This window comes from Dysidea avara, chromosome 14 (assembly GCF_963678975.1).
Source record: "Dysidea avara chromosome 14, odDysAvar1.4, whole genome shotgun sequence".
Taxonomy (NCBI): Eukaryota; Metazoa; Porifera; class Demospongiae; order Dictyoceratida; family Dysideidae; genus Dysidea; species Dysidea avara.
The window spans coordinates 14,676,314-14,688,523 of record NC_089285.1 but is presented as its reverse complement, the minus strand read 5'-3'; the positions used below and the strand labels follow the sequence as shown (position 1 = coordinate 14,688,523).

The following is a 12,210-nucleotide window of genomic DNA, read 5'->3' as shown; positions in this document are numbered from 1 at the left end:
GGGCACGAGACTAGTGCGTTGTAACACCTATCACGTGATTTTCTTGCGCATAAGTTACCTTAAAAATTTTAATTGTGGGTTTTACTGCTGAATTAGCGAGGTTAGCTAATGTATATGCTATGTTTATACTTGTGCTGAGTCGTGGATATTTAATAGACAGTCTTATCACGACAACCACTTGCTACATTCTAAAAGTACTGTGGATTGTTGTGCAATTTTCATTTACCAATACGTTGTAAATATGCACTGCAGTAAACACTGAGGCAATAAGTAATCAACTAAATGTGCATTGTACACAGTTTAGTATGCAAAGCATTCATAAACACTCTGCACAACATGATCAACTTTGGTGGTGGAGGGAATGTACCATGGCCTCCAATTAGACAGTAAATACCGTTTTCAAATCTGATATTATCATCTAGGTGCTATGTATCAACTACGACACATCATCCTACCATTCAATTCACTTCGCACCTTCTCTTCTACAAGTGTGACATGTTGGAAATGCTCCAAGCAACTCAACATACGCCTGGAGGGTAACAGTAACATCATGCAGTTGTACTTTTGTGGATGTCAGCATAATGTGGTGCTGTCCCCAACTACAAACACGGACTACTTCCAACTGTTAGGATTGTGAGCTGTAGTGTGACAACTGCTTGTGTATTAAACTCGTCATGTGTGGTAGTTCCAAGTCTTATGAAATTGATAAACGAGCACTAGCACGATCATACAGGATGTTACAGAGCTATTTACACCCTGATAAGTTTGCCAACAAATCAAAGGTGTGCAGTAGATTCGAAGATACACTGTTATTATGCTGTGTGTGTGCTGTACGTGTGTGCAGTTGGAGCAGTTGTATTCTTCAGAGCAGTCCTCACTGGTCAACAAGGCATATTCCACACTAGCAAAACCTTACACTAGAGCTCTCTACCTGGTGTGTGTCTGTAAGCTAGAGTAAATGATGGAGAATGGTAATGTGTCTCCATCATTAGCTCCATTATGTTACTCTTGTATAATATTTGATTAGGGCTGAGACAAATGTTCAGAATAATTCAAATACTCTGAACCACTATTCGAGAATGTTCACATTTTGTGTGGCAAGCAGTCAAACCTCAGTTTTTACACTGTTTAGTAATAGTCTATTACCAAACAGCCCTGAATTTGAAATGTAAGGAGGATGACCCAAAGCATATTTTTTTACAACTGAATTATTGTTATACTTTGTACATCTTTGTAGAGATCAGCACTTTCCTGAATTGGGCCAAATATAAAGTATAATATTATTGTGGTATTGTTAGGCCTTGAAGTTACTACATTTGGGACCCACTAAATGTGGTAACATTAGTTAAGATGTTGTAAGTGAAGTTATACATGCACTACATTATTTGTTTGTTTTTTACTTTTTTTGTTGTTTTAGTTGTTTTTTTGTTGTGATTTTACTGTGTTGTGTGTTAACTAGTTAGAACAGGTAGGATTGACTATTAGTGAGAAAGACACAGGGACGGGTAGTGATCCTTCCTTTCTCATGAGAATAATGGAGCTAAATGAAGTGTTAGCAGAACATCCCAGCAGGGATACCTTAGTAAAGATGAAAGAAGAAAATGAAGGTGATTAATAGTTATCACTTGTGTTTCCATAATGACAGAACTGGGAATTCTGTGTTGTGTGGATATGATTGCTAGTCTGTTAACAATTTTGAACTCCCCGTCAAGTCATACAAAATAATTTCCTAGATGGGTGCTGCCAAACATTCGCACAAGACAAGGAAGTGAAATATTTATTAGTGTATAGTGTAGTGGGATTTATCGAGGGGGAAATTTTTTCGTGGATTGCTACCATCCAAAATTTTAGGGGGACAAGTTTCCACCTTTTATATGTTAAAAACACAAGCCATTATGATTGAGCTGCAAGTTCTGAGAGGAGGAGTGGAATTTTTTCATAGTACCGCTAGCTGTTTATCTGAGAAAATTACAAAAATTTCTCCCCCTTGAAATTTCCATCTATATGGTAGTCTAATAAAACATACACACTACTACCTGAGAAGTGAAGCTAATAGACATGTTTTAGTAGGATGTTAACATTAAGGGATAGGGGTGTGTTATGCCGTATCAACATCAGATGAAGTTTGCATATACATTGTATGCATACACAATATACTGGTAGTTAGAGATCATTGTAGCAGTTGTTACATTGTTGTGATTTATGTTTCAGGGAATCTCAGTGACTGTGAAAAGGAACTGATAGTACATTTTGAGTCAGGTAAGACTGAGATAATGAATATTAACAATACACTCTAATAGAACAGTCACCTGTGTGTACAATCCTCTGTATTAGTAGTAAGGTTTACATTTTCCTGTCATATTAGTCATAAAGTGAAACACCTCTTTTTTCATAGCATAATATTTCTGGTAAACACCATTATGTTTTTTACAATTTAGGATTACAGATAGAGAAATAATTATGGCTGGTCACGCTTTTAAAAAGGAATAGCAATTAATTCTGACAGAAAAATTGTTTCATGAATTTTGTGAATGTAGTCAAATAGTACATCTACAGTATGTTATCGGGGTAACTTAAACTGCTGCATGTGTCATGTACTTACGTAGTGTCCACCTCTCTATAATGACCACATGTAACAGGTACCAAAATTAATGTATATAGCTACATAGCACTTATGACCTCAATAACAAGGCCACCTCATTATTCAGGTATGTTGAGATGCCACCTTTGGCAAATTTTAATATGCCTATTTGATACCAGTTTTGGAAAACACAATTTTGCCAATTTTTGAAAGCACTAAAATAGCTAAGTTTGGAAATTGTAATCAGAAAACCTGCCAAATTTGGAAAATATTTTTGCCAGATTTGGAAACATATAAAGTAAATGTAGCATCCTCAAAGTCTTGCCACAATCGGCAAATTACTTACTTTGATTTTATAGTATAGCATGGTAGATTTGATTGTGGGTATTGATTTCCAGTTTTGGATTTAGTTTATATAAATGGGGTAGGAATCTACTGTAGTGGTGTGCTAGTAGGTTTAAGAAAATTCGCTGGTAGAATTAGGACATTCGCTGGAAATTCACTAGTGGAGTTTGGTTAGGTTTAGGGTTAGGGGTAGGGTTTAGGGTTAGGGGTAGGGTTTGGGTTAGATATAATAACCTGTGAAATCAGATAAAACTAAAAGCATCTAGATATAAATTAATGCCAATAATGGAAACTTAAACCCATAATCGAAGTTCTATGGAACACTATATAAGAGTGCACTTAATATTCCCAAAACTGGCAAGGTTTGAAGGATGCCACATTTGGCTACTAGTGAGAACAATTGAAGTAGCCAGTGAGAATCCTCAGGTTGCCAAATTGGTGTAACATCTAATGGTTGGCACCAATTCTGGCTATAACCTAGAACTTGCCAATTAATCACTTGATTCCATAAATTGCCACAAATGGCAACTTTTAGGTATATTAAAAGTTGCCAATGGTGGCTCCGAAACATACCTCCATTATTGAGATCTTATGGTCCCATAAGTGTTTTAATTTGGTTCTGTAGTTGTGTGTGCTTGAGCTGCGTGTTTTTATTAATAGGAAACTACAAAATGGCTAAGGAGGTATTGGGCAAGATGAAATACTACCACAACCTACAAGACAACATGGAAGAGCAGCTCATGTCATAACAATTTACTGTCAACTACATTTTTTATAATACAAAGTAACTAGCTGTACCTGATGTATACACAGTGTAAAAGGATTTCAACATTGGCACAAGACAAAACAATGCACTATATGAATATCCTATACCTTAATACTAGGAACCATGCACCTATTACTACAAATTAATGTTCAGATTTAATAAAAAGCAATACCATAATAATAATACAAAACTGACATACATGATGAGTGGTGAAATGACTGCAGTGTACAAAAATGAATCATATACAAAACTCTTATTGTAGTAGTGATAAAAAGTGAGTGTACATTAAATCATGTCAGCTAATATTTTTGCTCCTTGTAGTGGTAGTGGTTTGGGCTTACGTCTCTTGCTTTTTCGAAATGACACCTTTGTGTGTGTAGATAATGATGCCTATGTGGAACAAATGACAAATAATAACTGCACACACTTGGTATGCTTTGTCAGGGGCACATACTGACAATGGCTCCTGTGGTTTCTGTCACCACAACCCACCAGTGTTATTCCTGACCCCTTGATGTTGGAAGGTCATGTGACCCACATCGGGCAAACAAAGATGAAGAGGTGTGCACGTATAGGGCCCTGGTCAGGGTTGGGTACTAGATTTAGCAATGAGTGACAGATGCAGGAGTCCCCAGCCACTGACACAATTTACTAGATTTATTAATTCCATGGGGATGATCCAAAACAGGTTCCCTTTAAGTCCCTTAATGCTTAGTTACGGCTTATGGGGTGGTCATGAGTTAATGGAGAAGATATAATTACATATCCAAATAGTTGCATGTATGCTCTTGTTCACCCTTTATCCACTTCTCTGGAATGAATGTAAGGAGCTATATACTGTTTTTCTGTTGCAAGTTAGTTGGGTGTTCCTGCTACAAACCTACAAATTTCAGGAAATCCCCTCCACCACAGGTGTGATGGAGTGTAGTGTACATGTGGTACAATAACATACTCACATTCAGATGATATAAATCAGGTATAGATAATCTCTTCTGTCTTCTCAAACTGACTGATGGGCTGTAATAGGAAATAAAGTTACAATACTAATATGATCACTATACTAGCAACTACTGTACCATTAAGAGTAATGAGCTAAGCAACAACAGTTAAGATAACATAATATAGGTTACTATGTGATTGCTCTATTAAAGAACTTCTCCACACACAAAGTAAATTGTTACACTTTAGACAGGAATGACTCATAATTGTCATCCTAATCCAATATGCATAAAGGAATGTTTGAATGCTTCTCAAATTTATGTTGAATCCCTATACAAAACTGAACAGACTTCTGAGAATTCTTGCACATTACTGAAGTAGTATTCAGTCTATAACAACTCCCCATGGATTCAGGCTATACAGCTATAAGGTTATATACCCAGGACATCCACAATAGACAGCCACATTGGAGTATCAGACATAACCAATAGCAGACTTGCAGTGTGTGAAAGTGAAAGCATAAAGTTCCCCCATGAAAACTACTGAGATCCCAAAGGTTTTGAAACTTGAAGTGGTAGAAAGTGTAAATTGGGTAATTTACAAGTTGGCCAGAGCCATGAGTTACTTCAATACCTCAATGCTGAAGACATGAATATTGGCAAACTATTATTTGTCATTGTACTTTGTCCTATGAAATATTCAAGATAGCCAACCTTATCAACAGAAGTGCTGTTCGATTCCAGTGAAGATGACATCTGCTGTCAACCATTTTATACAAAAATACTCATTCACCTGTTTACATATTAACTTTCATTACATGTATAACTCATTGTAGAATAACAGACTGCATTTATGTATTCTTCAGTACTCAAAAAATTATTTTGGAATTTGAAGGGATAATGATTAACCATAGTCAAATTATGCTGGCTGAAAGAATCAGTTAGTCAATAGAAATTTCTAATCTTTCCTTACACATTTTTTAAAAATATGTTTTTTTTGTAACATTCCCTTTGCAAAGGAAAGAAAGAATGGCGCCGGCCAGATATATTACCATATAGCTGGAAATTTTTGAGGGACAAAACTTTTGCGAATTTTGCAAGTAATGACAGCTTCGTGAAAATATAATCGTGAAATGTTGAGATTGCATACAGCTATATATTACCAATGTGCAAAGGAATTAAAAACTTTCGTGAATTAAAAAACACGAAAATTGGATTTTACACACAGTTTCGCAAAAGTTTCGTCACTTGAAAATTTCCAGCTATATGGCAGTTAACACATACCCTGACTATCAGCCTCATTTATTTCGTGAACTGAGCTGGAAACAGCTTCTTAACAATAATCCAATATCTCTTCTAATGCTGGGCATACCATTATCGAGCTACAACTGCTGGTATTGCTCTTCCTCATAAGTCACAAAGGTCGTGTGTGCACTAATCTATGCAGTATAGTCTATAGCGAAGAAAGAAATAGGGCACAAAGGAGGACAAAGGTAAGTTCATGATGCACACCATGTAGTTGCTTTCGTTGACAAAAATGCATGTCTCAGGCTGAAGAGACGTCTAACAGTGAAGAAATCAAGCCTGTAGCGTTAACCATTGTCAAATTATTCTTGGCTGAAAAAACCAGTTAGTCAGTCAGTAGTCAGTTACTGTAACTCCACTTTAATGTTATATTAAAGGCTTAGAGGTTACCAATGTAATCAAATATAGTGATACAAGTACACAAAAAAATTCGGAATTTTCAACTAGAGTAGGGACCATAGCACATCAATAAAAAGTACTGAAACAAGCTGGAGTAGTGCACGATATTAAATCACAGTGAAACCATAAGAAGCTACTGTGCTCACTTCTTAGGGTTTACTGTGATTTAATATCGTGCACTACTCCAGCTTGTTTCAGTACTTTTATCGATGTGCTATGGTTCCTACTCTAGTTGAAAATTCCAATTTTTTTGTGTACTTGTTTGTTAACTTTTTTTTTGTAAATAATTATTATAACTGGTGAACCCAGGCATACTACATCTGAAATGGTGCCGCATGCCCCAGCTATGTCAATTATAGTCTGAAAAGTGAAGTATCCATTATGCTTTGTTGTCAGCTATGCTCAACCCGTTACACAGCATTTTGAATCAAGAACTGTTCGAAAAGCACCTCTGCAATCCACGTATACCGAAAGAAAGAAATGGTGCCGTGCGCCCCAGTTATATCAATTATTGCCTGAAAAGTGAAGTATCCATTACGCTTCGTTGTCAGCTATGTTCAACCCGTTACACAGCAGTACGAATCAAGAACTGTTCAAAAAGCACCTCTGCAATCAAAATAGCCACCACGAAAAATACTGACGATTTCCATTACAAAGGGAAGCCATCATAAACAAATCAACACTTTTCGCTGTCAGCAAAGATGAATGGGGCACAAAGGAGGACACTGGTAAGTCCATGAAGAATGCATTGTATGTACTGCGGTATGCCAAAAGGCACCTCTCAGGCCAAAGCAATGTCAAACAGTGAAAAAATCAAGCCCGTAGCATTAGTTGTTATCGAGGTATGCTTGTCTGAAGGCACCAGTCAGTTAGAAAATTCCATTACATAAAATTTTCCGTAGCAACTTGTTGAAAGCGTTTTGGGTCGATCCGAAAGCTTGTTTGGGCATAGTTTTACCTGCCTCATTGTTGTCAGGGAAAATTGAGACTGGTTTTTGGGTGATGTTATTTCGTGGGCCATGCCTACTCCTTTGTGGTCCCTACTATGTATTGTTTGTAAGCTATAGCTAAGAAGCAATAGATTGAAGCCTCTACAAATTCAGCGGTGAGAGGATCTTAATGATTAATTGTATAGCAATCAATATCTGCTCCATCTATAACAATGTCACATCCAGTAAAAGCATTCAGTTTGCAATCCAGTCTGGATGTTACTTTACACTAGATTTGTTTTGTACATTTTAAAAGAAGTATACAAACACATCTTTTAACATTAACAGATCACAGTCACTAAAGGAACTATGCACTATTGGTCTCCAACGAGTCAAGGGCTACAGTGTACATTGCACAGAATTTTGAATTTATTCTGACAAAAAGTGGTTTAGTCATGAACACAACACAATCACACATATGGTACGTACCTTCCTGTATAGTCCCTTATGGCATGTAGGTTGATCTCACTGCATATGGACCTCCGTCTGTAACAGGAGACACTCTCCAACTTCTTGGGGGGTGGGGCTGATAAACTGTAGGTCTACAGTGAGGCAACTGATCATAATAGAGTCCATGTACAGTATACTGCTTGATATTAATGTTGTACCATTATAGGAAACAATCACATATAGTCATGAATAGTTAGTATCAATATTCAGGTAGACTGGTATCATATTGCATTCAAACAATTCAGGACAACATAAAAATTTTACAAGTAACGTTTGTGTGGGTGGGAAGATGATGATTAGCCATAGTAGTGTACAAACACTTCAAATTATATTTTCAACTACCAACTATATAGAAAATACTACAAACAATGAAAGGTAGGTGAAACTCAACTCCACAAGATTAGAGTTCACACACATCACTGCCTAACTTAGTTTGTGTGGTACAAACAACAAGAGCAGGTGTCCTGAGAAACAATCCTAGCATGACACTAAGTTATATACTACCAGTCTGGGAATATTGCTACAATGAGAGGTATCAGTTATCAAATATTGTATTACATATGTTTACACACACTGTTGTTTGTTATAAGTTACAGTGGGTTGGATATACAGTAACAATGACATGTCGTACCTTTTTCGGTCTGGCTAGCAGTCCGCCAAAGTCCACAGTTTTAAAGAAATCATAACCAGATAGTTTATTTAGTGACTGCAACCGTCTAGCAGGTTTAATCTGTAATAACTACAAGAGAGACAAGAATGATGTATAATAGTAGAGTTTTGAGTTATTGTACCTTTCTGATAACTTGAGATAAACTGGAGTCAGTATTGGATGGAAACAATAGCGGTTCTTCCATTATTGACTCGTATGTCTCTTGGTGACTTCCATGTTGAAACGGGAACTATCAAAGAACAATCTTTTAATGTAACACTAGCTACATGTGTTGTAAGTGCACATGTGTGTGTGTGTGTGTGTGCGTGCGTGCGTGTGTGTGTGTGTGTGTGTGTGTGTGTGTAGTGTGTGTGTGCGTACGTACGCGCATGTAGTGTGTGTGTGCGTACGTACGCGCATGTAGTGTGTATGTAAAGTGCAATATACACACGTACGATACACAACACGTCCACACTTCACATACTCTTCCCACTGCCAGCAGATACATTACAATTCCTAATGACCACCAATCCACGGCTATATTGTATGCTTGGCCTGATAGGATTTCAGGAGCTGTGCACAGAAAAAATCAACAATGATAATACGGACCAACAGCATACTCACCCATATATGGTGTTGTTCCACAAATAGATTGCTTGTCATCTGCAAAGTTGGTGATCTTTGATAGACCAAAGTCACTCAGCTGAACATGACCTAACAACATCAATCGTGTACAGGTTATCACATACTAACACTGTTACATACCTTCACTGTTAATCAAGATATTCTCAAGCTATAAAAGGGGCAAGAAAAGTTACAAAATAAATTCATATCCTCTTGCATACATGGTCTGACAGGATACACATATGTAATAGGAGAATGACAATTTAACATGTACAATTCTTCAAAAACTTCATGACTCCGCTCTTAACCCTTGACCATATGCAATCACCAATTAGCTGGTGCATATTAAATTAATCAAGGTCACAGCCCATGGGCAGTATACTACACAATTTCATGCCAAGCCAGTGTTAGTTTGGTGACTATAAGACCACAGACTGACTAATATGGCCAACACCAAAGTCTACGTATTAACATGGGCCAGCCATGTGTTACAATGGTACACAGACACTTTATACTCAATCCACACAAATGCCCGACACACTATAGTACAAACCTTAAGATCTCTATAAATGACATGTCTGGAATGTAAAAAATCTGAAAGTACACACATACATGATCATACCATGAATAAACCCTGTATGTACCATACCTAGGGCAAGAGCAATTTCAGCTGAATATAATCTGGTGATCTCCAATGGTACCTGTCTGTTAGGAGTACAGCACCATGATGCAAACAGGTCCCCATGTTCTGCATACTCTAATACTGTAGAGAACGACATTTCTTGTAATGGAGGCCATACTGTGTGTGCGTGTACAAGTGTGTAGTATGTGAGTATGTCTGTGCACGTAAACAGATAGTCCTTTCACAATGCCTTTCCATGTGTACTCACTTTGTACACCAATTTCACTGACTAAACGATAGTGATACACATATGAAGTAGGAGCTAGTGCACTCTGACAAAGTGTATGACACTAACATCCATGTAACACTGAAATAGCCAAATGTGTATGTTTAGTATGTGTTGTGTATGCATACTGTGTGTGTGTGTGTGTGTGTGTGTGTGTGTGTGTGTGTGTGTGTGTGTGTGTGTGTGTGTGTGTGTGTGTGTGTGTGTGTGTGTGTGTGTGTGTGTGTGTGTGTGTGTGTGCATACGTATGTGCGTGTGAGTATCAGTGACTTATTGATACAGTGTAGGCTAAGATGGCTGGGATATGTTGCTAGAATGTCACACAACAGACATCAAAGAAGCTGTTATTTGGTTGGCTCCCCCAGAAGCATCCTGCACATGATACTAAGCTTCGTTGGAGGGACAAGGTCTGTCAAGATTTGAAGAAGTGTGGGATAGATGAATCATCATGGTATAAGGAAGCTCAAGATCGTACCAGATGACGTTCACTGTGTAATTATGGACTTAATCAACAATGATGGTGCCACCTTTTAACAGACCTTTTTATTTGTGCTACCTACTATTGCTCCTTTAAAAGAACTCAAGATACTGCAAGGCAGAAGTGTACCACCACTTGTCCTCACTGATGATAAGGAAGAGTGACCACATCTCAGGACATCATCATCTCAGGATGACTGGCTTCAAGTTCGTGTGTGTGTGTGTGTGCGCGTGCGTGCGTGCGTGTGTGTGTGTGCGTGCGTACATGTGTGTGTGTGTGTGTGTGTGTGTGTGTGTGTGTGTGTGTGTGTGTGTATGCATGTGTGAATGTGATACACAAACACACATCATTCTTACATAGGCTGACCCCAAATCAAACACCAATAATAATTATGTTAGAGGTAATCCACTGGTTAATATACATAATCACCCTCAAGCCACCAGTGAACTAATCCAATACTCTAGCTAACAATATTACAGAAAATGTGAACTAGTATTACTAATCTACAGTAAATGACCACATTATACACTTACTAATATAAAGATCATTTTTAGACTGCCAGGCAACAAATGCCTGTGTGATGTAGGGGTGAGGGGGTAGATTGAGCTGTAATAAACATATACACCCGTAACAATAACACATATTGTAAACAAGTACATACTTGTATTCTAACTTCTTCCTTGCACTGTCTTATTGCCTTATTACGAATAATTTCTTTCTTCTCTAGAACCTTTATACAAGAAGAAATACATACACATGTTATACACTAGGTATATAAACACACCTTCATGGCGTAGATCTGTCTGCTGGCTCTATGCTGTACTTTTACAACCTACATTACAAAATAGCAGCAATTAATTGACTCACAGATATTATTTCATATAACAGCTGTGCATGACATCACAATACAGCCCCCATCAAACATAGGTATAATATAGCTACAGACAACATGTGCACATATCAACAGCTGGATAGAGGCTAGTGATGTCAAACAGATTAGCCCATTAACACCCAACACCTCCAACTAACACATGGAGATGATGTAATTATGATTAGTGGTTGATTACTGCAAGTAACACACTCAACTTACATGACCAAATGCTCCCTTGCCAACATACTGCAATGGCTATGGAAAGTTTTTAAAATTGGTCATACAATATCGGTATAGATATTAATATTATATACCTCAAAATCTTCAAAGGCCAGTTGTGATTTTGGGGTATATTCAGGACAGAAGGCAAGTTCTCCCTGAGATGCTGGCCATGAGGTTTTGTGTCTCTCCAAACTGTTTTTCTGGCTGGATGGTGATGGTGCCATTTCAGCTCTATCTTTAGTAATCCTCATGCTGGCGTGTCTAGTGTAGTAACCCTTGCCGTGTTTGTTCCCCATTATAATTATACTGTGCTATAAACAACTGTAAAGGAAACAGAAACGTAGGCCTAGTACTATACGATACGCTCTACACAAATGTCCATACGCTAAAAATCCTCCCTCGTATATATCCACATATATAATTATGGGGAAGGATTTTCACTACTTTTCACTTTTCATCCATACATCAAGTGTCCGTACCTCTCAAAAAAACAAGTGACCATCAATATATTACTCAGACAACTCCAACTTGTCATCGATGCTCACTCATCATTATTGATTACGCTGTTCGGATTAGTACAGTAAATAGAGTGGGTACTAAGCCATGCAACATCTGGTTGATCGAAGTACAAACATTCGCGATAAAAACTTTGACATGCAATGTGAGTTCGCGAGTAGTGAATCTG

General features: G+C 37.6%; 2 protein-coding genes across 2 annotated transcripts; one reads left to right on the top strand and one right to left on the bottom strand.

Annotated features, from left to right (window-relative positions):
- The first annotated feature begins 26 nt into the window (after positions 1-26).
- On the top strand, positions 27-3,760 carry LOC136244625 (iron-sulfur cluster co-chaperone protein HscB-like). Its single transcript, XM_066036187.1, has 7 exons — positions 27-100; positions 423-633; positions 686-782; positions 845-934; positions 1,460-1,607; positions 2,212-2,259; positions 3,587-3,760. The coding sequence occupies exons 2-7, from the start codon at positions 428-430 to the stop codon at positions 3,673-3,675; spliced, it is 678 nt and encodes a 225-aa protein (XP_065892259.1). The 5' UTR covers positions 27-100; positions 423-427; the 3' UTR covers positions 3,676-3,760.
- A 74-nt stretch (positions 3,761-3,834) lies between these two features.
- Positions 3,835-12,158, bottom strand: LOC136244618 (cAMP-dependent protein kinase catalytic subunit beta-like). Its single transcript, XM_066036180.1, has 16 exons — positions 12,005-12,158; positions 11,618-11,846; positions 11,523-11,558; positions 11,217-11,264; positions 11,094-11,162; positions 10,966-11,038; positions 9,696-9,809; positions 9,600-9,640; positions 9,188-9,215; positions 9,047-9,136; positions 8,907-8,995; positions 8,565-8,672; positions 8,405-8,512; positions 7,753-7,865; positions 4,649-4,709; positions 3,835-4,082 (listed from the first exon to the last, which is right to left on the bottom strand). Exons 2-16 carry the CDS (start codon positions 11,819-11,821, stop codon positions 3,978-3,980), a joined length of 1,287 nt encoding a protein of 428 aa, XP_065892252.1. The 5' UTR covers positions 11,822-11,846; positions 12,005-12,158; the 3' UTR covers positions 3,835-3,977.
- Between the last annotated feature and the right edge of the window lie 52 nt (positions 12,159-12,210).